Below are 22,394 nucleotides of genomic sequence, written 5' to 3'. Positions count from 1 at the left end.
AAAGCTTTATTTTGCCACCGTTTTCTTGCAAAAAATAAGTATAAAAACGTCTCTCCTTCGCTATAGTCGTCGTAAAAAAACACCATCATCATCATCATCTTCATCATCATCATTATCATCATCATCATTATCATCATCATCATCATCATCATTATCATCATCATCGTTGTCGTCATCATTATAATGGTAGTCGTCGTTGTAATAGATATCATCGTTCTTCTCATCATCGTTTTCATCAACATCATCATCATCGACGACGTCGTCGTCGTCGTCGTTACTGTATGCAACATCGTTATCATCATTGCCGTTTTTAACTTTGTCAGCGTTGTCGACTTTTTCTCTCGGCGATCGCGCATATAACAGCGGATATGTCAATAAGGTAAGTATTATAGCCGTTGATCATGTTAAAGGTATGTGAGCGGTGTCTGAATGTGTGTTGGTGAATGAGAGGGTAGGACGGAAGGGCCGCGACGGGATTAGCAGTGAATTGACTAGTATGGCCCGGATTTACCAGGTACCCCGTAACTCGTGCTGGGTCCGGTGCCAGTGACTTCCTTCTGTAATGTGAAGAAAAAAAAATTAAGTAATTAAATCGGTTAAGGATTTTCACTTTTTCTCATTTCTTATGCTTTTAAGTTTCTTTCCTTTACCTGAGTCTTGTATTTGATAAAGTAGACTTCCGGTTTGCTGGGCTGAGTGGGCGTTATGGTAGGCAGATTGATCTCGGGCGCCTCCTCGGGTTTCTTGACCAAAACGTAGATGAGTGTCTTCTGCTCATCCTGCTGCTGCACCGGGATCACTGGAGCGGTCGGTGTTGGTGAGGTAGGTGCCTTGATGAAGACGATCTTATAATGCTTCTGTGCTGGACGTGACGGATATACCGCGGCGGGACTGACTGCTTCGGGATCTTTAGATGATTCGAAAACATAGACGTCTCTAACAACCTGAACGGCAGGGGCGAATCTAGCTGCCGCTGCCGCATTAACTTTGACACCTTCGATACCGCCGGCACTGCCGGCAACGGTAGCAGCTTCAGCTCTGCCGGAGGAAAAGCCGGTGACACCCTCGATACCGCCGGTACCGCCGACGACACTTGGACCACCGCCGGCGACACTTGGACCAACGCCGGCGGCACTTGGACCACCGCCGAAACCACCGCCTGCGCCGAAAGTCGTGCTGGGCCTCACTGGGATGCCACCGATACCACTAATACCACCAACACCACCGGCGAGCGAATATCCACCGGAAGGAGCGCCGTAGCTACTGCTTGGCTGGCTATAGGAGTATCCGGCTTCTGGCCGCGCCATCGCCGTCGCGGCGAGGGTCAGGATCTACAATTGCAATTCAATTTTACTTTCCTGATGTGTTTAAATATTGAAACCGAGATTTCGATTTTGATATTTAAGCTTCGTTTTATTATTTTTCTTTTATAAATATTTTAATATATTTAAGATAAACGTCCCCCGTAACCGGACAAGCATAAAATTTATTATTAGATATTAACTTTAAATGCTTTATATTACAATATTTAATGGTATTTAAAGATTGCAATTAAATTATAATATTATATTTAAGAAAGCATTTGAAATTAATATGAATAAATATAAAGATTTGTGTAAATATCCGGACATATAGGTGTTACATGTCCGGTCACTGAGACATTTACTTTATTATGATTCTAAAATTAAGCTCAGTACCATTAACGTAGAATTAACTTCAATCTCAGTTTAATTTACTGTTCACATTTTTCTAATTTTTAGAAGTATATAAACAGTAAATTTAACCAAAATTAAAGTTAATTTACATTGGTGGAACAAGGTCATAATATTCTAAATACTTTTCGGTACTTCCCTTTTTTCTTTCATTGCAATTTAGTATAATTATTATGCTAAAACTATGTGCTATTATAAAATTAATATATAATGTAGCTCGTGAATAAGTCAAGTTGAATTCTTTAAAGTGGAACTCAAAGTATTTCTTATATAGACGAAACGTACATATGCGAAAAAAATGCATTATTTATTTTTATACATTAATATATACTGTCCCTACGCGTTTTTAATTGAAAAAAAATTAGGTACATCTTTCTCGAAGATAATATAAACGCTCTTGTCTAATTTTTTTTTTAAGTGAACAATGATCCTCGGTATTCTTCTATTCGTTCTTGCAATAAACATATCTAAACAGCAAGCAGTAAAGGTTTCAAAAGTGTTTCTGGAAGTGCACGGCGGTGGATTTACGAGCACGTGGAACGTATAATCCCTTTCTTTCAGTCACCGGCCGCGCTTTATGGTGTTAGCGTTACATAAACCCGGGAGAGAATCTCGATATTTAAGTTCTTTTCTTCCTGTTTTTCTATTTTCTATTTTCGCGAGAAGAGAAATAGAGAGGAGGACTCCGAATTAAAAAACAGCCATAGGAGAGAAGAAGATGAAGGGACCGAGAAGAGAGTGAAGAAAGAAGGAGAGGAGGAAACGAGAAAATGGGGAAATTATCGTGAACAGGCTACTCACCATGACTGCCCTCATGGTAGATGCTGTTCCTTGATTTGACTGAAGCTTCGCGGATGTTTTGATGCCCCCTTTTATACAGGCTTCCATGGGGGCCCCACTCGATGCCTCGACTAATCGTATGACATTATATGACCTATGTTCTATGAAACGCGATAGAGCTATGACAAATCGCTCTTCCTCTATCTCTCTTTCTCTTCCTTTCTCCTAATTTTTACCTCTTCTTGCGATACAGAGCCATATGCGTTTACTCAAATTTGTCTCTGTACTTTCATTAAAATTCATCTATTCGGATAGGTTGCGTCCACTCATGACACACACGTGTCACGCAGCATCGATTCAATGACGAATGAACGTGAGAAATGGACCATACGACATGTTATGCCACAAAGATGACAAGAATTTATATAAATGCTTCGATATTATGCGCGATATCACAACAAGATAGTTATTTTGTTGATAAAAAGGACAGCCTTCCAAAGAAATAATTTTTATTATTGTTACTGATTTACTCAAAACGTTCTTAATAATTTTGATGGTTGCACAATATTATTGTATAAATTTAAATAAAAAGTATTTTGCACATTATACGTTGTTTTATTCCTAATGAAGAACGATGTATACGTTGTTATGAATAAAATATCCCAAAATGAAACTTCATTATTACTATAGTTAAAAATATATTGCGATATCACAACAAGATGGTTATTTTATTGATAAAAAGGACAGTTCTCAAAGAAATGATTTTTATTATTGTTACTCATTTACTCAAAATGTTCTTAATAATTTTGATGGTTCCACATTCCACAATATTACTGTATAAATTTAGATAAAAAGTATTTTACACATTATATGTTGCTTTATTCCTAATAAAGAACGATGTATACGTTGTTATGAATAAAATATCACAAAATGAAACTTCATTATTACTCTATATTTAAAAAATATATATTTATTGATTTTATTGATTCAAATGTCACATTTATAAAATTGTTAATGACAAACTTTGTAACGATAACGCGTAGTCCTTACATTACAAGAATTTTACAAAAAGAAAATACAATGTACGTTTCTTGAATACTTAAAGAAAGATTATAAATGCAGATATTATAGCACTCGCAAATTATGTTACGGTTTGCCATACAAGTTTTAGCCTATTTCCTACAGCCGGCTGCAACTTCCTATATAAGTCGATGTCCGCACACGAAAATACAACTTTCTTTAATCCAAAATTTTCTCACGGCTAAATAAATTGTCGATTAATTTTTGTGAGTAATTTGGAAATGTTATTATTTTTTGATATTATTTAGATATATTATTCAGAGATATTGTTCAAAGTACTATAGTTTTTTCGTATCTCATGAATGGAAAGAACAATTTTGTGAAGTATCTAAAAATTTGGCTAGATACAGATCTGAAATTTTACGAACTATCAAAGTAATTGTGTGGAGTATAGTTGATAGAATGTAAAAGCTTTACAGCAGACATAAATCCTGGGGCCACATGTTTTTAACACCCGAGGATCTAGATGACGCAAAGATAGGCGATCACATAAGCCTTATACGGAGCTGGACTTAACCGCCTAACTTTGGAAACAAGCAAGAAGTAATAATGGAACTCTAGAGATCTAGGTCACATTAAGCGGCTGCCATAGCCCTACCTGCATTATTTACTAATAGCATTAAGTGCTACTACTACTTAATTAGAGAACCAGGCATTAGGCAAATTTATATGTGAAAATTTTACGGAATCGGATTCCAGAATCAATTCGAATCGGAAAGGCATACAATAAGTTGACAATAGTAGATTGTTTTATGTAAAAATGTATAAAAAAGCTTTATTTTGCCACCGTTTTCTTGCAAAAAATAAGTATAAAAAACGTCTCTCCTTTGCTCTAGTCGTCGTAAAAAAACACTATCATCATCATCGTCATCATCATCATCATTATTATCATCATCATCATCATCATCATCATCATCATCATCATCATCATCATCATCATCATCATCATCATCGTCGTCGTCATTATAACGGTAGTCGTCGTTGTGATAGATATCATCGTTCTTCTCAATTATAACGGTATCATATAATATCATTATAATATCATTATAACGTTAGTCGTCGTTGTGATAGATATCATCGCTTTCATCATCATCATCGTCGTCGTCGTCGTCGTCGTCGTATAATTCAACATCGTTATCATCATCGCCGTCTTCAATTTTATCATCGTTGTCAACTTCTTCTCTCGGCGATCGCGCATATAACAGCAATACGTCAATACGGTAAATATTATTGTCGTTCATCTTGTTAAAGGTATGTGAGCGATGTATACGTGTGTGTTGGTGAACTGGAGGGTAGGACGTAATGGCCGCGACGAGGGTAGCGGTGAATTGACTAGTATGGCCCAGATTTACCGGGTACCCCGTAACTCGTGCTGGGTCCGGTGCTACCAGTGACTTCCTTCTGCAACGTGAAGAAAAAGAAAGTAATTTGGTCGGTTAAGGATTTTTACTTTTTCTCATTTCTTATGCTTAAGTTCCTTTCCTTTACCTGAGTCTTGTATTTGATAAAGTACACTTCTGGTTTGCTGGGCTGAGTGGGCGTTATTGTAGGCAGATTGATCTCGGGTGCCTCCTCGGGTTTCTTGACCAAAACATAGATGAGTGTCTTCTGCTCATCCTGCTGCTGCACCGGGATCACTGGAGCGGTCGGTGTTGGTGGGGTAGGTGCCTTGATGAAGACGATCTTATAATGCTTCTGTGATGGACGTGACGGATATCCCGCGGCGGGACTGACTGCTTCGGGAGCCTCAAGATCTTTAGATGGTCCGTAAACATAGACGTCTCTAACAACCTGAACGGCAGAGGCGAATCTAGCTGCTGCTGCCGCATTAGCTTTGCTGACACCCTCTCTACCGCCGGCACCGCCGGCAACGGCAGCAGATCCAGCTCCGCCGAAACCACCGCTACCACCTCCGAAAGTCGTGCTGGGTCCACTTGGTCCGGTGCCACCGATACCACTAATACCACCAACACCACCGGCGAGCGAATATCCACCGGAAGGAGCGCCGTAGCTACTGCTTGGCCGGCCGCCGAACAAAACTCCCGAGGGAATGCCGGAGATACCTTCGGCACCTCCGACGCCACCACCGAGACCTGCACCACCGTTGAAACCACCGCCGCCGAAACCATCGATACCACCAACATCACCGGTGACCGAATATGGACCGGAAGGAGCGCTGAAGCTACTGCTTGGCTGGCTATAGGAGTATCCGGCTTCTGGCCGCGCCATCGCTGTCGCGGCAAGGGCCAGGATCTACAATTGCAATTTAATTTTATTTTCCTAACGTGTTTAAATGTTGAAACCGAGATTTCAACTTTGATATTTGGCTTCGTTTTATTATTTTTCTTTTATAAATATTTTAATATATTTAAGATAAACGTCCCCCGTAACCGGATATGCACAAAATTTATTATTAGATATTAATTTTAAATGCTCTTTGTATTACAATATTATAATATTATATTTAAGAAAGCATTTGAAATTAATAATAATATGAACAAATATGAAGTTTTGTGTAAATTTCCGGACATATAGGTATTACATGTCCGGTCACTGAGACGTTTACCTTATTATGATTCTAAAATTAAGCGCAGTTCCACTAACGTAAAATTAACTCTAATCTCAGTTTAATTTACTGTCCACTTTTTTCTAATTTTTAGAAGTAGATAAACAGAAAATTTAGCCAAAGTTAAAGTTAGTTTACATTGGTGGAACAAGGTCATATTGTTCTAAATAATTTTGGTACTTCACCTTTTTTCTTTCATTGCAAGTTAGTATAATTATTATACTAAAACTATATGCTATTATAAAATTAATATATAATGTAGCTCGTGAATAAGTCAAGTTGAATTCTTTAAAGTAGATCTCAAAGTATTTCTTATATAGAAGAAACGTACATGTGCGAAAAAAATGCATTATTTATTTTTATACATTAATATATACTGTTCACACGCGTTTTTAATTGAAAAAGAATTAGGTACATATCTTTCTCGAACATAATATAAACGCTTTTGTCTAATTTTTTTTTTAAGTGAACAATGATCCTCGGTATTCTTCTATTCGTTCTTGCAATAAACACATCTAAAGAGCAAGCAGTAAACGTTACAGAAGTGTTTCCGCAAGTGCACGGCGGTGGATTTACGAGCACGTGGAACGTATAATCCCTTTCTTTCAGTCACCGGCCGCGCTTAACGTTTCATGGTGTTAGCGTTACATAAGCCCGGGAGAGAATCTCGACATATAAGCTCTTTTCTTCCTGTTTTTCTTTTTTCTATTTTCGCGAGAAAAGAAACAGAGATGAGGCCCCGAATAAAAAGACAGCGATAGGAGAGAAGAACATGAAGGAACCGAGAAGAGAGTGAGGAAAAAAAGAGAGGAGGAAACGAGAAATTGGGGAAATCATCGTGAACAGGCTACTCACCATGAATGCCCTCATGGTAGATGCTGTTCCTTGATTTGAGGACTGAAGCTCCGCGGATGTCTTTGAAGCTTCCTTTTATACAGGCCATCATGAGGGCCCCACTCGATGCCTCGACTAATCATCTATGACCTATGTCCTATCAGATGCGATGGAGTTATGACAAATGATCCTCTTCCTCTTTCTCTCTTTCTCTTTCTTTCTCCAAATTTTTACTTCTTCTTGCAATACAGAGGCGTATGCGGTTGCTCAAATTTATTTCTCTCTGTACTTTCATTAAAGTTCATATATTCAGATAGGTTGCGTCGAATCATGACACATACGTATCACGTAGCGTCGATTCAATGACGAATGAACGTGAGAAATGAACCATACGATATGTTATGCCACAAAGATGACAAGAATATATCTAATTGCTTCGATATTATACGCGATATCACAACAAGATGGTTATTTTATTGATAAAAAGGACAGTTCTCAAAGAAATGATTTTTATTATTGTTACTCATTTACTCAAAATGTTCTTAATAATTTTGATGGTTCCACATTCCACAATATTACTGTATAAATTTAGATAAAAAGTATTTTACACATTATATGTTGCTTTATTCCTAATAAAGAACGATGTATACGTTGTTATGAATAAAATATCACAAAATGAAACTTCATTATTACTCTATATTTAAAAAATATATATTTATTGATTTTATTGATTCAAATGTAACATTTATAAAATTGTTAATGACAAACTTTGTAACGATAACGCGTAGTCCTTACATTACAAGAATTTTACAAAAAGAAAACACAATGTACGTTTCTTGAATACTTAAGATTATAAATGCAGGTATTATACCACCCGCAAATTATGCTGCGGTTTGCCATACATGTTTTAGCCCATTTCCTACAGCCGGTTGTAACTTCCTATATAAGTCCGCCCACGAAAATACAGCTTTCTTTAATCCAAAATTTTCTTACGGCTAAATAAATTGTCGATTAATTTTTCTAAGTCTAATTTGGAAATGTTATTATTTAGATATTATTTGATATTATTTAGATATATTATTCAGAGATATTGATCAAAGTTCTGTAGTTTTTTTATATCTCATGGATTGAAATAACAGTTTTGTTGAAGTATCTAAAAATTTGGCTAGATACAGATCTGAAAATAATTTTTTGGACCATTTATATATCAAAATAATTGTGTGGAGTATAGTTGATAGAATGTAAAAGCTTCAATTTTACAGCATTGCTCATCATGCTTAAATTTCCTACATTATTATTTTTTTCAACAAAATTATTTTCAGATCTGTATCTATCTACATTTGTATATATTTCAGCAAAATTATTCTTCCCATACGAACGTATAATACGTAGAAGAAAGCCCCCTATTATGAAATAGAGCGCCTAATATGAGATAGCTGCGTTTCCGCTAAACTAATAAACGCTATATCTATTGGTTCCACCATGAATTTATTGTTCTTGTATTAAAAACTATTTAATGGATAATTCATTATTAGATTGTGCCTGTAGTCGTTACAAAAAAAGATTTTAGAATTTAGATGTCTTCAAGTTTCGTCGAAATGAGCCTTTAAACCTTGTTTCTTATTTAATAAGTAAATATTTTGCAACAAATTCTTTATGTGGTGATAGAGTAAGATCATACTAACAGAAAAATATGGGATATGTTGAATTGTTTAATTACAAAAGTTAGATTTGATGATCGTAAAATCGTAAGGCGTGGAAATCATAATATGAGATACTCAGGGTATTTCTAATATAAAATAACTTATGCTTCTATGTCATAGTGAAAATCGTTGTTGAAGTATAAATGTTATTATACAATAATAAAAGGAACAATCGCGGAATATACGAGTGCCTGTTTCTGCGATGCTTTGTTCTAACTACCTGAAGACGAGTCCTAGGTTCAATGCATCGCATACTCATTTTGTGCGCGCACTGGCTATGTTTGTTTGTATTTTAGAAACATTAAATAAAGTTTTTTAATTGCAATACTGATACTTTGCATTTTATTACCAATTTCTCAGGGCATCTCATATTAAAAGCACAATTTTTTGACTTTGCCATTTGCTTACTTTTTACATTTATTTAATTAAAAAAAAATAAAATTTGAATTAAATTTTACATAACATTATCTTAAAGCTTATTAAATTCCCTTCAAAATAATCTATTATTATTTTAAATTCTGCTCATAGATTTCTAGCATTTACCCAAAATAAACTCTGTATCTAATAGGGGCCTTTCCTCTATACATTCGGATAAACAGATGATAAGTACAATAAGTACGATGGATGATAAATAAGCATGGATCTTATGTAGGGTAGTTAAATCACACTTAAATGCAGCCACGCGTTTCGGAAAACGTGAGTGAAAGCTGAGGGCAGGTTGAATCGCGAGAACCTCTACTTTGTACGAATGAATTTGTAGGACGATGATTATAACTGATATTGCCCGCCAGCCTATTCAAATCCGTGAGAAAAATTAAAATTGAGTTTTATGGCTCTGCGTAGACTCATTATCGTCCGTGTGCGTTCGCATGCATTTAAAAAGCGTGATTTTCGGCTCACCTTGTATAGAAAGTGTAACTGGCATATCACGAACATCTAACAGCTGCTTGTTGGATCCATAAAAACATTTGGTTGAACAAATTTTGTTCAATTATGTTATATTGATGTGTTCGATTACGTTATATTAATGTGCCATTTGAGAGAATTATGCAATTCTAATTTATATATACGGTAATATATGAAAATCTCAAAACTTAATACTACTCTTATAATTCTATTCCGTAAAAAATTTGTTTTAAATACTGCTATTGACGAAAATATTAATCTTTCCTCGTATAATAAATAAACTGATTCTGCTTTTTTTTATTTTATTTATTATAATCGGTTTTTATATTGAATATTATTGAATTGACAACAATCCGTTAAGAGAATGTTCTTTTTGTCAAAATTTTGTCTATACAATTTCAGTTAAAAGTAGCAATCAAACAATTAATCAAAATAAGCTAATATCAATTAATATTATTTTTTTTAATTTTGATGATATTAGCCCTAAAACCAACTGCAAAAATAAAACAAATAATTTGACTTATAGTTTTACGTAGCAAAATGATTATGTCTTTCTGCAGTTTTAAGTCAACAACTTTTAATTTACATAAGAATCAAGACTAACAAAAATTTTAAATAGCTTTTAAAACAGTAAGAGAATTGTGCCTTATACTTAATATTCAGACGCAATAATGAAACAACATATAAAATTTTTATATCTTTAATATTATTTTGAGATGTGACCCATATATCCAAATTTTCTCTCTGTATTATATATGTAGAAATCTGCGTAAACGTTTATCTCATTTTTTTCTAGTGAGATGCGGACGTTTTGCGATTGACTAAGTACTTAATTCGCGGTAACCGAATGCTTTCCGCCACTGGTGGTTGAAACAATGGAATTGGCTGCTTCCGTGATCTGGCGAGGTCGGGAAACGGGCAGGAAGAGAAAATAACTTAAAAATTTCGATTGCAACTTCCTCAGAAATACCTCACATTTATGCATACTACATAAGAGACGAGAAAGAGAAAAGAAAAAAAAGAGCGAAACACAAAGAGGGAGGGAGGGAGGGGGAGAGAGAGAGAGAGAGAGAGAGAGAGAGAGAGAGAGAGAGAGAGAGATCCATAAACCGAAACTCGGTTTTTTTTAATCATATGTTTGACACAAAATTATAGAAAATTATGAAAGGTATAATTCTGCAAGCACATGTCGACTTCTACTACAATGATACAAGATGCTTTTGCCACGATACAGAAAAGTAGATCACGAGCGGAACGAGTTCCCCAATTCGGACGTGTGACCATCGGTCGTCGAAAAGTTAGCCTTGAGTGACGGTATCCTCTCACGTTTGAGGTCCATCTCTCCTTTCCCCTTTGATTAACGTGTATAAATCTAGACAAAGAGAAGCTACGTTTCGATGAAGCTACGATTAAAAAATGACATAATAATGAAACTGATATAGGCAGATTCTACGCTTCCATGTAGATTCTGCTCTTCTTCTTGCGGCCTCGACACGTGTATATGTAAATGCTGTCATTCGGCTCCTATAATTTGAATGACCGTATAAATGAAAATAGAATAATCAAGAAAGACTTTGTTTGTTGTGAAATTTCACAATTTTATCTTGTTTGTAAATTTGTAATTAATAATCGTTAAAGGTTACTACTGATTTACGATTAATATAGTCGTTAAAATTAATTCTGTCTACAGTTTGCAGAATAATTAAATTAACTGAAAAAGAGAGAGGCAGAAGAAAAACGTCGATTTAAAATAATGGCCAGGTGAAAGAGATTTCGGTCGCAAAAGTCACACTCGTGAATTTCTCTCCAAGAATATTTCCTTCTTACATATAATCGGAATGATAGATTGTAGTAAAAGTAGACATTTCTTTTATCTGATAGATCTTCAACGGAGAATCTAGAGCTCATGACAGGTGACGAGTCACAAAATTATCGTCGGCCTTCATTGCGAAACTGAAAGTCTTCCTTGGCCGCAGAGAAAGAGAAAGATAGGAGGAAAGGGACCTCGAAACCCATTTGACCCGAATATTCAATTCGACGCGGGTTCTCGTTTTCTTTTTCGTTTCCCAGTCGAGGAGGAATTAAACTTTCCCGATCAAGGAAGCAGTGGCGGGAATCTTCCTTCCTTTTGTGTGTGTCTCGTTCTCCTCCTTCCCGCTGTCTGAACGAATTCAACGGATCTAGATATTTATCTATCATTCGGAATTCACTGATCAGCAGCAGCCATCGAGGCTGAGGATGAGCACACGAGAGAGAGTCGGCAATACGACTTGCCGTAGCTCCCTTGAAGTGAAGAATCGTAGTCGACGCAAATTGTTTATAGAATTTGTCATTGTTTAACACATCCTTTTTTTTCACTACACCGTTGGAAAATTTGTGTTAAATTTAACACATTTCACATGTCCCATCTTCCTAGATATACTATTAGAAATGTAAAACCATTTCTTTTAATAGAGAAATTATACTGTTAAAGAAATAATTAGTACGTCCCAAGGTATAACATGTCCCTCTAAGGTACCAGAATCTCCCTTATTTTTTGAAGATGTTAATAAAACGTTAATGATGTTAATGAACTAAGCTAAACAGATGAATAATAAGATCAACTTGCTCTTTTTATTGTTTAGTTAAAATTTTACTAAATGTAACTAATTTATTAATTAAAGGACGTTCTTAAATGAAATAAGCGTCTTATAATTAAATCCTGCCTTTATGCTTTCCATTATATAGATTCTCGCGAGACACGTACAGAAATTCATATCATGGCGAAGAAATATCATTGGCCAGCGGATGTCTTAACTTTTTCCGCGAAACGTCCCAGCGCGTAATGTAAACGTAACGTAATTTGCGTCATGTACATTACGAACAGATTAGACGTCACGCTCGTCGCGAATGTAGAATACCGTGAATAGTGCCTCCTTTTCCGCGAGCGTTGCGCAACACGTGTGTATGTATGTAACGAAACTTTGTGCTAGCTATTATGCGTAAGTATCTTAGAATATAATGATAATGATAGGATACGGCCTCGTAAATTTTACGCTCCCTCGAGGTAAAACGTTAAACCGACGGGTCGCCGGACAAGGCAGTGAAATCCTCCGAGATGATGGCGAATAGCGTGTCCCGCGCATAGAAGAGTCGACTTTGCGTAACAGATCTATTTCGAATATAAATACCGTATATAACAGTCCATCGGTAGGAACCAATAGTTTCCTTGTTGAGAACGTCTGACAATCGACGGGGAGAATTTTTTCCTCACCCCCTCCTCCTTGTGTTGCGTCCAGAGAGCATGGCAGAACATGGGGTACAAGTTGAGGTTGCGCAATATTTATTGCGATACGCAATCGAGCGAGAAGCTGCAAGAAACCGTTCGCAAGAGGGACACGTTAGATTATTAAGGTGAAACGAAATAGGAACTCACTCGAACTGGCCGCGATACCGCGGGCTGCACAGCGTCTCCGTTCCCGCGGCTGAAGGTGCGGAGTGAGATGACCCGTTAACGCGAAATATTGTAGATTTCAATTAGAAATTCAGATTTTCAGAAATACACCCAATCAGAAATTATAATGGAATCGACATCTATTATCATTTCTGACTGGGCACATTCGCGAACATTGAAATGAATCCTTTTTAAGCACAATGCATTTGTATTTATTTATAGGAATTGTATGAAGCAATTTCGTTATCTTTGAATCTAAAAAAAGATTTCAGAGTTCTTTATACTTAAATGCATCGTGAATATTACTCAGTTGAAAGTTCTGGATAGAAAATGCAATTTTTCAATCCAATTTCTATATGTTTTGGGAAATATAAAAAATACTTTTTTTTCATATTCATAATGAGTGTACCAATGATTACTCAAGGAAATGAGTACATCAGCAACATTTGAGTCCAAGCCTTCCAAAAGTAACAGTACCCAACAAAATGAGTATCTCACCGAGGGTATCCATTATGATGTCGTAATACATGAGTATTTTTTCTCCAAGTTCTGTACCCACTCCTGTTGCTCGTGGCCGAGCGTGGTGATTTCTCTCACGTGTCTGTGGTGCACACGCTGGTTGTACACTGCAGTCATATGCCTACAGTTTAACGTTGATTCCGAACGACGAAATTTTGTTAAAGAAGCATTCTTGGCGAAGATATTCTCGGTAGGTTGCCGCTACCTTCCGAGAGGTGATGTGTCAAAATTCATCAATATTTATTCTCGAAATCATATACTCATTGCTATTCATAAAAATTTGATGAGTTACGATAGGATTTGGAGAATAAATATTGATGAATTATGACATTTCATCGTTCACGTTCGTGAAATGTTTATTTTGTTGGAAACTGTTAGTTTTGATATACATCAGAACTAACCGTTCTAGATGAATGATTAATTTTGATATATATTTATATAAATGTAATACCATTAGCAAATATTTACCGATGAGAATATCACATGAATTTTGTATACAGTATTGAATGATTACCGATGATCTAAATTTCTAGAAGAAAATTTTGATATTGAGCATGAATTGTTTCGTGGAGTTGGAATATGTTGTCGAAATGATTATGGAAAGAAAATTATGTGTCTTTAATTCTTCTTCTTGTGCCCTCTTTTCCACCAATGTAGATTAACTTTAATCTCGGTTCAACTTACTCTTTGTCTTTTTCTAATCTTTAGAACTAGAAAAAGACGAAGAATAAGTTGAACCGAGATAAAAGTTAATCTATATTGGTGGAAATAGGCATTAGTCCTATTCCTCGTGGCCGAGCGTGGTGACTTCTCTCATATATCTGTGGTGCACATGCTGCTTGTACACAGCCACTTGACATGACACTCGGTAAATGAGCTACATGCAAATAACGTTTCGTGAGCGATTGAATTCGTGACGAAATATATTCCGGCACACTAAACACCCCTTTAAACCGTATATTCCCGCCCCGTTAGATAATTTCCTTATGCGAGGTAACTTTAATCGAGTTGAGATTAAACATTTTCCGCAACATTTAAATTTTTACCGAAATATTTTATGTATGTATGTACAGGGTAAGTCAATTCATTATAAGTATGTTTTAAAATTTCGTGAGCATGTTCCTGGATAAAATGGAAGAACAAATGTTCCTATGAACATTAGGTCTCAAACGTTTTCATTTCTTCCTTTTTATCTAGAAACATGCTCACGAAGTTTTAAAATATACGGGAAAAATGATTTTCCTCAAGTATCTACAAATTTAGCTAGATACAGATTTGAAAATAATTTTATCGTGATTATATGAAAATGAATTATATGAAAATAATTGTGTAGGATACTTGAGCTATTTTGAATAATTTAGGCATTGAAAGATCTAGCTTCGACCGTCATAGGCCTGAATGTGCTTATACTTAGTATATTTGAGCTAGCTGCAGCTAGAATGTAAAAATTAAACTTTTAGCATTTCATCTCATATTTGAGATTTCTGCATACTTAATTATTTGATGATCCAACAAAATTATTTTCTGTATCTAGCTAAATTTTTACTGGTATGTGTATCATCCTATGTGTATATACATATAAGTACATTACATATACATATAAGTAAAAATTTATATGCATCTTGAGATATATATGAAATACCTTATATATGCGCTTCGCGTGGGCTAAATGTTTCTCGACAGCGAAGAACAAGTCTCTTCTATTCGCTGACCCAGGAAGAAAGACCTTTCTACCTTCGAGCGCTGTGGCATATCTCGGGACATCCGGTTAAATCGCGTGTGATCGAAATTTTCCCGTTCACCTCGGACCTTACGCGACTTAATTACAAGCCCCTTCGCTCTTACTTTCGGCTGACTGCTCAGTAACAACACAACGAGCACGTCCGTTCTTCGTTCGCTCCTTTCTCATCTCGTCTCTTCATCTGTCACATTTTTTACGAAATCACGAATTTCGTTGCCTTCTGTCATATCTAGATCAATCGTACTTACTTATTTTCAATTTGATAATTTAATTTGTTAAAAGATTATATATATATATCAAAAATATAGCAAGAGTAAATAAAATTTATAAAAAGAACTTGTTTATTTAAATTAAAAATAAAAATGTTTAAATAAAAATTATGAAAAATATATTAAGAGACATTAAAAAATATATAAATTAAACATTAAAATAATTAAAACATGAAGTAAATTGTAATAGACTTAGATCATTAGGATATTAAATCTTAATTTTAAATTACAAAAAAAAGATATGAAGCAATGTTGTGTTGTAAGTTTTAAAATTAAAGGCGACGCGATATTGACACAGTATAAATTCATACGGCGTCATTAAAGTCTTTTCTTTCGTATTCTCTTTATCATTTCAGTCGATTTGTCAGTCTGGCGTCTTATTTCCGCGATGATAATCGTGTTATAATTGTAATGCCGCGAAGAGAAGCTCTATGCACTAAGAGAGACTTGTCCGAATGCCAAGTTATCCTTATCTAACACTTTTTCTCCTTTCCAATACTGTCGTCAGTATCCAAACGCCATCGAGCGCTCATCTCGCGTCGAGTATTAAGTAGAATCACCTTTATAAATTTTCGGTTAAACCAACACAGACTAATTACGTAACGCTCTATGAGAAGCTTCTCTTAGAAGTCTATAATCGCACGTTTCCTTATTTATTACTGTACTACATCAAAAAACTCTACATTATATATATATATATATCTTATTTAATTTTTACATCGAGAAAAAATATGGAGAGAGAGCTGTTATGAAAATGATTATAATTTAATTTACATGAAAATTAAATATAATATTGCATCACACTGCGATCTTTTGAGTATGAGAGATTTAAGATATTGATCTATAGATCCGAACGGGTATCGTCTAGGTAATATTAACTGTGTAAAGTTTCTATATCTATCGAGATATGCCTGTTCTTTAAGGCCCGGTTCCACCAATGTAAGATTAATTTTATGATTTTGGTTTAATTTATTCTTCGTCTTTTTGTGTGTAATTCTCAGAATTACAAAAAATAAAGAGTAAATTGAAAAACAATAAGTCAAATCGAGAATAAAGTTAATTTTACATTGGTGGAACCAGCCCTAAAACTTCGATATAAACTATATAGCTTATATACTTCTATTAGAATAAGTCTAATTCTATATAAGCTATATAAGTTCAGAGAAAAGGAAGCATTTCGATCCCACTTGATCCCACCTCCCGAGAACTTTATATCACAACTCGGAAGTTCGCGTTGTTACTCTCGATTAATCGGCGCAATCATCACGTAATTCTCACGTTTGCTGATGTAATCTAGAACGCCGATGCAATACGATTCGTCCTTTAACAGATTAAGTAATTTATGCGCGACACTGAGTTTTCGCTGAAATTATCGATATTTATCATCATATAATTTTCTCCAAGCAAATAGTTAACCCTTTCGCTCTTTAATATTTTTATTATATTATAAAATGTATAAGTATATATAAATAAATTCAATGTAGTTTTCATTGTGCATGAGAACAATGTCCATTAAACGCTATAGAATTTGAATATTTTATTTTGTTTCTTCCCAAAATATATATTTTAATATAATTTATTAAATATACATATTAATATATTTAATATATTAAAATTAATTAAGATGATTATTCCATATGCATTAATCTCATGTCCATAAAATTCTATTAATTCAAGACTTAATTATGTAAAATCAAAATAGCTCCACAATAGAATATACACAATTATTGATAATGAAGACTTTTATATCTATTTTATATTATCAGAGTACCTGATCTTTCAAATCAAGAGAGTATGTGTAAAAAATCTTTTTTATTTTATTTTAAAATAATAATATAAGAATAATCACGCATACAATGCTCTTGCGTGACAGGCGCTGTACATGTTAATTAATTTAATATAAGCGATGAATTGCTGGTTTAATACATCGTTCACTCATAAATCTGAGAGCAATGTTTATCAATCGGATGGACCACCATACGTGGAGTATCGTGAGAAACGGTGTGTTGTATAATAGCGTTGCACTGATCCTCGCGAATAGAAGGATATAAACCGTAGACCGAAGCGGTGGCGGGGCATTATATACTTTCCAGGAAGTATCCAAGGCGGAAGGGGTACGTGGTCACCGGGGTCAGGAAAATCGATACGTGCGCAAGAAGCTACATCACGATTCTGTTTCTTCGTTCGGTATAACCGACACCACGCGATTTCTTCCGGTAAGAAATATCTCTCCCAATTTATCACTTGGCGAATTTTACCTCTGTTTGCATTTAGTTTATTAAGTTTCCGGCATGAAGGATAATTTATTTTTTTTTTAAGAATGAGCGGCAAAATTATGTAATGTATTAACGCAGCACGTATTATACCACTCGATAAGTCTTTTTATCTAGTATATAAATAATTTATAAAAAGAGATACTCGGAAATGTATGCTAAAAAAAGTGTAAATCTCGAAAAGTTCACGTTACAAAGTTATAAATTCGCATGCAATCATGAATTCCCACGCTGACGAAGTTAGAAAATCGCCGGGTCTTAGAAAAGAGGAAAAAGAGGAATCTCCCGTGGGGGTGACATAACGTATTGTGAACGTCGATCGAAGCGAAATCGTTGGCGCCAGTAACACACCGGGAAGTGAGGAGAAGATGCGTCAATAATAGACAAACCGACGAGTCGTGAAAAGCTGTGGGAGCGCGGTGCCAAGCATCATCGGCGGCGGTAGGTATGTTTCTATGGTCGAAGAAAGTTAAGAATTTTCACCTCCTAGAGAAAGCACACCGCATGACGCATGTAGATATTACGCCACGTAGAATGAATTTCCCCCCTTGCCTCGACGGCCTTCGATCCGTTTGCATCGTCTTTGCTGCTGTTAATACATCTTCTCTCACTGGGTCGTCTCCTATCGGCGCGTTGAAACTTCCTTCTTTTACTGTCTCCTGTTCTCTACCTTCTTGTATAACCAAACACATAGATCAGTATTCATAGTCCGTTATTTTAAGACCGTCTTAAGTAATGTTTTAAGATCAGGTCGCTAATGCGACCGTTTGATTGGTTCATGACATTTTCCCTGGTAAAAAAAGTTGATAGAGAATGATTGAGAACGATAGGATTTCTATCAATTGATTTTCTGTAAAAGTTATATCGTTTTCTATCTGTCGATCTCGCGAGATTAGATTGATCGGATACGAATACTATCGAATTTTATCGAATTCTATAAGATTTGTATAAGATTTCCAGATTTGATTCAAATTAGTGAATTCACGAACCAGATTTCACACAATAGGATTTTTCTATCGTTCTTTTTATCAACTTTTTACCAAGGTTAGGACTGTACTTAAGATAATCTTAAATGTAAAGCTTGACTATGAATGAGGATAGATTGCACCATTTGTATCTAAATAGTACATCAAATGTGATCAATAAAAATGAGTAAAGATAAGCAAAGTTGTTGCTATATCTTTTTAATTTATAATAAAAACAAGCTGATCAGAGTGCAAATTGAATGGATTATATAAAATAAGAATGCGATGAACAGAATAAAAAAAAAGAAAGATCATAGAATAAAAGATGAATTAGGTCAAATATAAGTAGAAGTCAAATAATAATTTTGAGTGACACAATTTTGAATGACAAAAATTATTTTTTTTAAATACTCATTACTCTTTCATCATTATTAATCTTATTCTATGTTTCCGAGCTGTTCGAAAATTGTGATGTTCTTAACGCATTGTGCAAATTTGAGATTATATCTTTATTTCTTCGAAAAAAGTTCACATTTCTCATTGGTCTCCATCCAATTAAAATTTTAATATATACATGTATTGTGACTCACTTGTGCGCGTGGAAGAGATAACTGTCATTCACTTTTATAATACTAATATAATTTCTAATTAAGTCAGTTAATTAATATAATTTATACCTGAAAAATTTGTGATCTAAATAGTATTCTTATCTAGGAATCTATTGAATCGGATACAAGAAAATATAAATGATAAGCCCTAAAAAAATGAAATTTTTCTAATGATACGATAAATAAACGATATTAATTAAAGAGGAATAATAGCCATCTCGAATATTGTTAAAATAAATAATTTTCTTTCAGTTAAAATAAACCGTCTCTTAGAATTTTCTCTTGTACTTATTCGTATCCTCGGGTCCACGAAATTACGAAAGAACGATCCACGGAAGCGTAGAAATGCGTAGTAACGTAAATCGCGATAGGCACAGTTAGTCGCGTCACCTCATGTTCGAGGTACCAAAGAGTCGCACGACTCTTATGCAATACGGTGGATTGCAGGTGTAAAGCGATTACGCAGTAAGCAAGCAAATTTCACACTCGGATAGGTGACCGAAATGTACTAGCATAGAGAAATGGGTTTTTAACCAGTATCTTGGTGATACCGCGTAAATACTACAAAGAAATTTTATGCAATTGTAGAAAGTTGTTGTGATAGAAATATGGTCGTATAATAAACTGACGAGATACATTGTATGTATATTACAATCAAAATAATAGTAAATTAATAAAATTGTAATAATTGTATATTTATGCAATACATGATTTAGTTCTTACAACGATTGAGTAACTAATATAATCAAAAAACAAAATATAATTTTTTCCGAAAAAAATAAATACTAATTAATAAAAAGTAATAAATAACTAAAAGTAATAAATAACTAAAAGGAAACATGTAAATTTGTATACATACATTTTCTTTGTACTTTGATATTACTGTAATTTGTTGTTTGGCAATACTTTATTATAATTGTAAATTTCCTCGTTCTTCAAAAAAATAATCAGTTCTATGCTCCAACAAGATATTTTACTTATAATTTAAATCCTGAATGAATAGCAACTACACCAAACGTTAGATTTTGATAGGTCACATTTCTGAATCCTGCGAATTCAATCATATTCTGAAAATATAACGAAAAACATGAAAAGCAAATATAATTAAAAATCGGAAAAACATAACATAATAAAAAGGAAGCTTAATGTGCGTGCGTGTGTGTGCGCGCGTGTGCATGCGTGTGTGTGTATGTGTGAGCATAGAATTATAATAAAGAATAATAATATCAAGGGATGTTTCCAAAATACCTTAATATTGCAGTTTATGTATAAGAAATAATAAAACAAATATTTTAAAAATGCATTTTTTACCTTGAAATCCTCTTGTTTTGGAAATCTTCTTATGCTTTCTACAAGATATTGATAAGCTTTCCACTGTCCCACAATCAGTTCCCCCATTACAGGTATTATTTGAAAGGAATATCGATCATACAACCTAAAACAGATAGTGCATGAAATGTTGCTATAAGTTACATGCATATTATTTTTTATAAGTTTTCTATTGTTTTAGCATATATACCATTGTAAAGGCTTATTATCAATGTGACTAAATTCTAGGCATAAAAATCTTCCTCCTGGCTGTAATACTCTGTATGCCTCAGACAATACCTGTGACATAAAAATGAACAAATAAATTTAATTAATTACATTTAATATAAATTTAATATAAATTTAATATTCAGATATACGTATAATTTTTAGTTTAAAATGTGTAATAGGTATTATGTGTAATAAGTAGAGATTAATAAATGTAAATTCTGTATAATGTACTTTCAATATATTTCAGTATTTTTACACAAATAAGTCTTGTTTTCTTTTCCTGCACTAGACTACACTAAAACTCTCTTTCTCGCTTTTGACAAATATCAAACATATACCTATTTCATTTTAAGTTCCAAAAGTGTATACTAGTTCAGTCACAGAAAACAGACCTTATAATTGATTAAGTAATAAATCAATATTGTAAGTACCTTATCAATATGTGTTACATTTCTTATTCCAAACGCTATGGTATAGGCAGAGAAAGAATCATCTGCAAAGGAAAGCTTCTCTGCATCTTCTTGCTTCCACATAATATCGTAATTACTGTTCCCCGATAAACCTAGCCTACTTGCTCGATTTTGCCCAACGTCTAACATATGTTGATTTATGTCACATACAGTTACATGACTACGTACATTATGCGGATTTGGCGTATTCTTCAAAAAATTAATATACCGAAATGTAACGTCGCCTGTGCCACCAGCAGAATCCAAAAGATGGGTACCATGAGTAGGTCCTAATTCCTGTACAAAAATATCTTTCCAGATGCGATGGATACCCATACTCATTGCGTCATTCATCATGTCGTAAGAATTGGCAACATTTTCAAATATGGCGTATACTGCAAGAAATATTTTTGAATCAACTTTGATACTGCACATCCAATCATTCAAGAAGCTACAATATAATTATAAAATTATATATAATAATTCTCAAGAAGTTATAACTGTTGCTATTAATATTGTCTAACTCATTGTGGCAACTATTAGTATTCCATACATATTAAAAAAGATAAACATTTGACAAAAATAATAGAATTTTCACCTTCCTTTGCCTTCTGACTCTCTTTAATCGTTTGGAAACCAAAGTGTGTCGATCTCTCATCATCCTCTGAAGATGTGCTTGTTGTTTTCGAATAACCACGTGTAGTTACAGCAGCTTTTAAATATCTATTTAGTACTCGACTTTCTTTAATGATATTCACGCAAAGACTTTTGTAAGCCATCGTACCATGCCTGCAAGTCACTGCAACTCTGCAAGTGCAGCAATTAAAAAAAAAGACAATCAGATAAACAGTATATGATACTTGACACTGCACTACACTCGTAAGTCGTACGAGTCGTACACTCGGTTCACTTGCACTTCCTGTACTCGAGATTGTCTCTTTTTCTTCCTCCAAGGTTGCAGAGTATTGGAGAATATATATCCATCTCATTCGGTATAGATAGTTGGTCCGTTTTCAG

The 22,394-nt window shown here is 34.5% G+C and overlaps 3 protein-coding genes across 4 annotated transcripts; all 3 read right to left on the bottom strand.

Moving 5' to 3' along the window:
- Window positions 1-491: 491 nt before the first annotated feature.
- Window positions 492-2,600, bottom strand: LOC108765223 (elastin). Its single transcript, XM_018513820.1, has 3 exons — window positions 2,514-2,600; window positions 651-1,331; window positions 492-557 (listed from the first exon to the last, which is right to left on the bottom strand). The coding sequence occupies exons 1-3, from the start codon at window positions 2,598-2,600 to the stop codon at window positions 492-494; spliced, it is 834 nt and encodes a 277-aa protein (XP_018369322.1).
- A 2,077-nt stretch (window positions 2,601-4,677) lies between these two features.
- Window positions 4,678-7,027, bottom strand: LOC108765222 (WAG22 antigen). Its single transcript, XM_018513818.1, has 3 exons — window positions 6,994-7,027; window positions 5,061-5,825; window positions 4,678-4,973 (listed from the first exon to the last, which is right to left on the bottom strand). Exons 1-3 carry the CDS (start codon window positions 7,006-7,008, stop codon window positions 4,905-4,907), a joined length of 849 nt encoding a protein of 282 aa, XP_018369320.1. The 5' UTR covers window positions 7,009-7,027; the 3' UTR covers window positions 4,678-4,904.
- A 10,939-nt stretch (window positions 7,028-17,966) lies between these two features.
- On the bottom strand, window positions 17,967-22,261 carry Coq5 (ubiquinone biosynthesis protein COQ3, mitochondrial). Of its 2 annotated transcripts, none has more exons than XM_018513857.1 (5): window positions 21,976-22,261; window positions 21,360-21,772; window positions 20,909-20,997; window positions 20,701-20,824; window positions 17,967-18,489 (listed from the first exon to the last, which is right to left on the bottom strand). In XM_018513857.1, the coding sequence occupies exons 1-5, from the start codon at window positions 22,154-22,156 to the stop codon at window positions 18,466-18,468; spliced, it is 831 nt and encodes a 276-aa protein (XP_018369359.1). In that variant the 5' UTR covers window positions 22,157-22,261; the 3' UTR covers window positions 17,967-18,465. The 2 variants fall into 2 exon arrangements, with proteins under 2 accessions (XP_018369359.1, XP_018369358.1); XM_018513856.1 differs by lacking the exon at window positions 17,967-18,489 and adding an exon at window positions 20,249-20,456.
- Window positions 22,262-22,394: the final 133 nt, after the last annotated feature.

The sequence above is a fragment of the Trachymyrmex cornetzi genome, unplaced genomic scaffold (assembly GCF_001594075.2).
Source record: "Trachymyrmex cornetzi isolate Tcor2-1 unplaced genomic scaffold, Tcor1.1 scaffold482, whole genome shotgun sequence".
In the NCBI taxonomy this organism is placed as follows: domain Eukaryota; kingdom Metazoa; phylum Arthropoda; class Insecta; order Hymenoptera; family Formicidae; genus Trachymyrmex; species Trachymyrmex cornetzi.
This window is presented reverse-complemented; position numbering and strand designations above follow the sequence as displayed.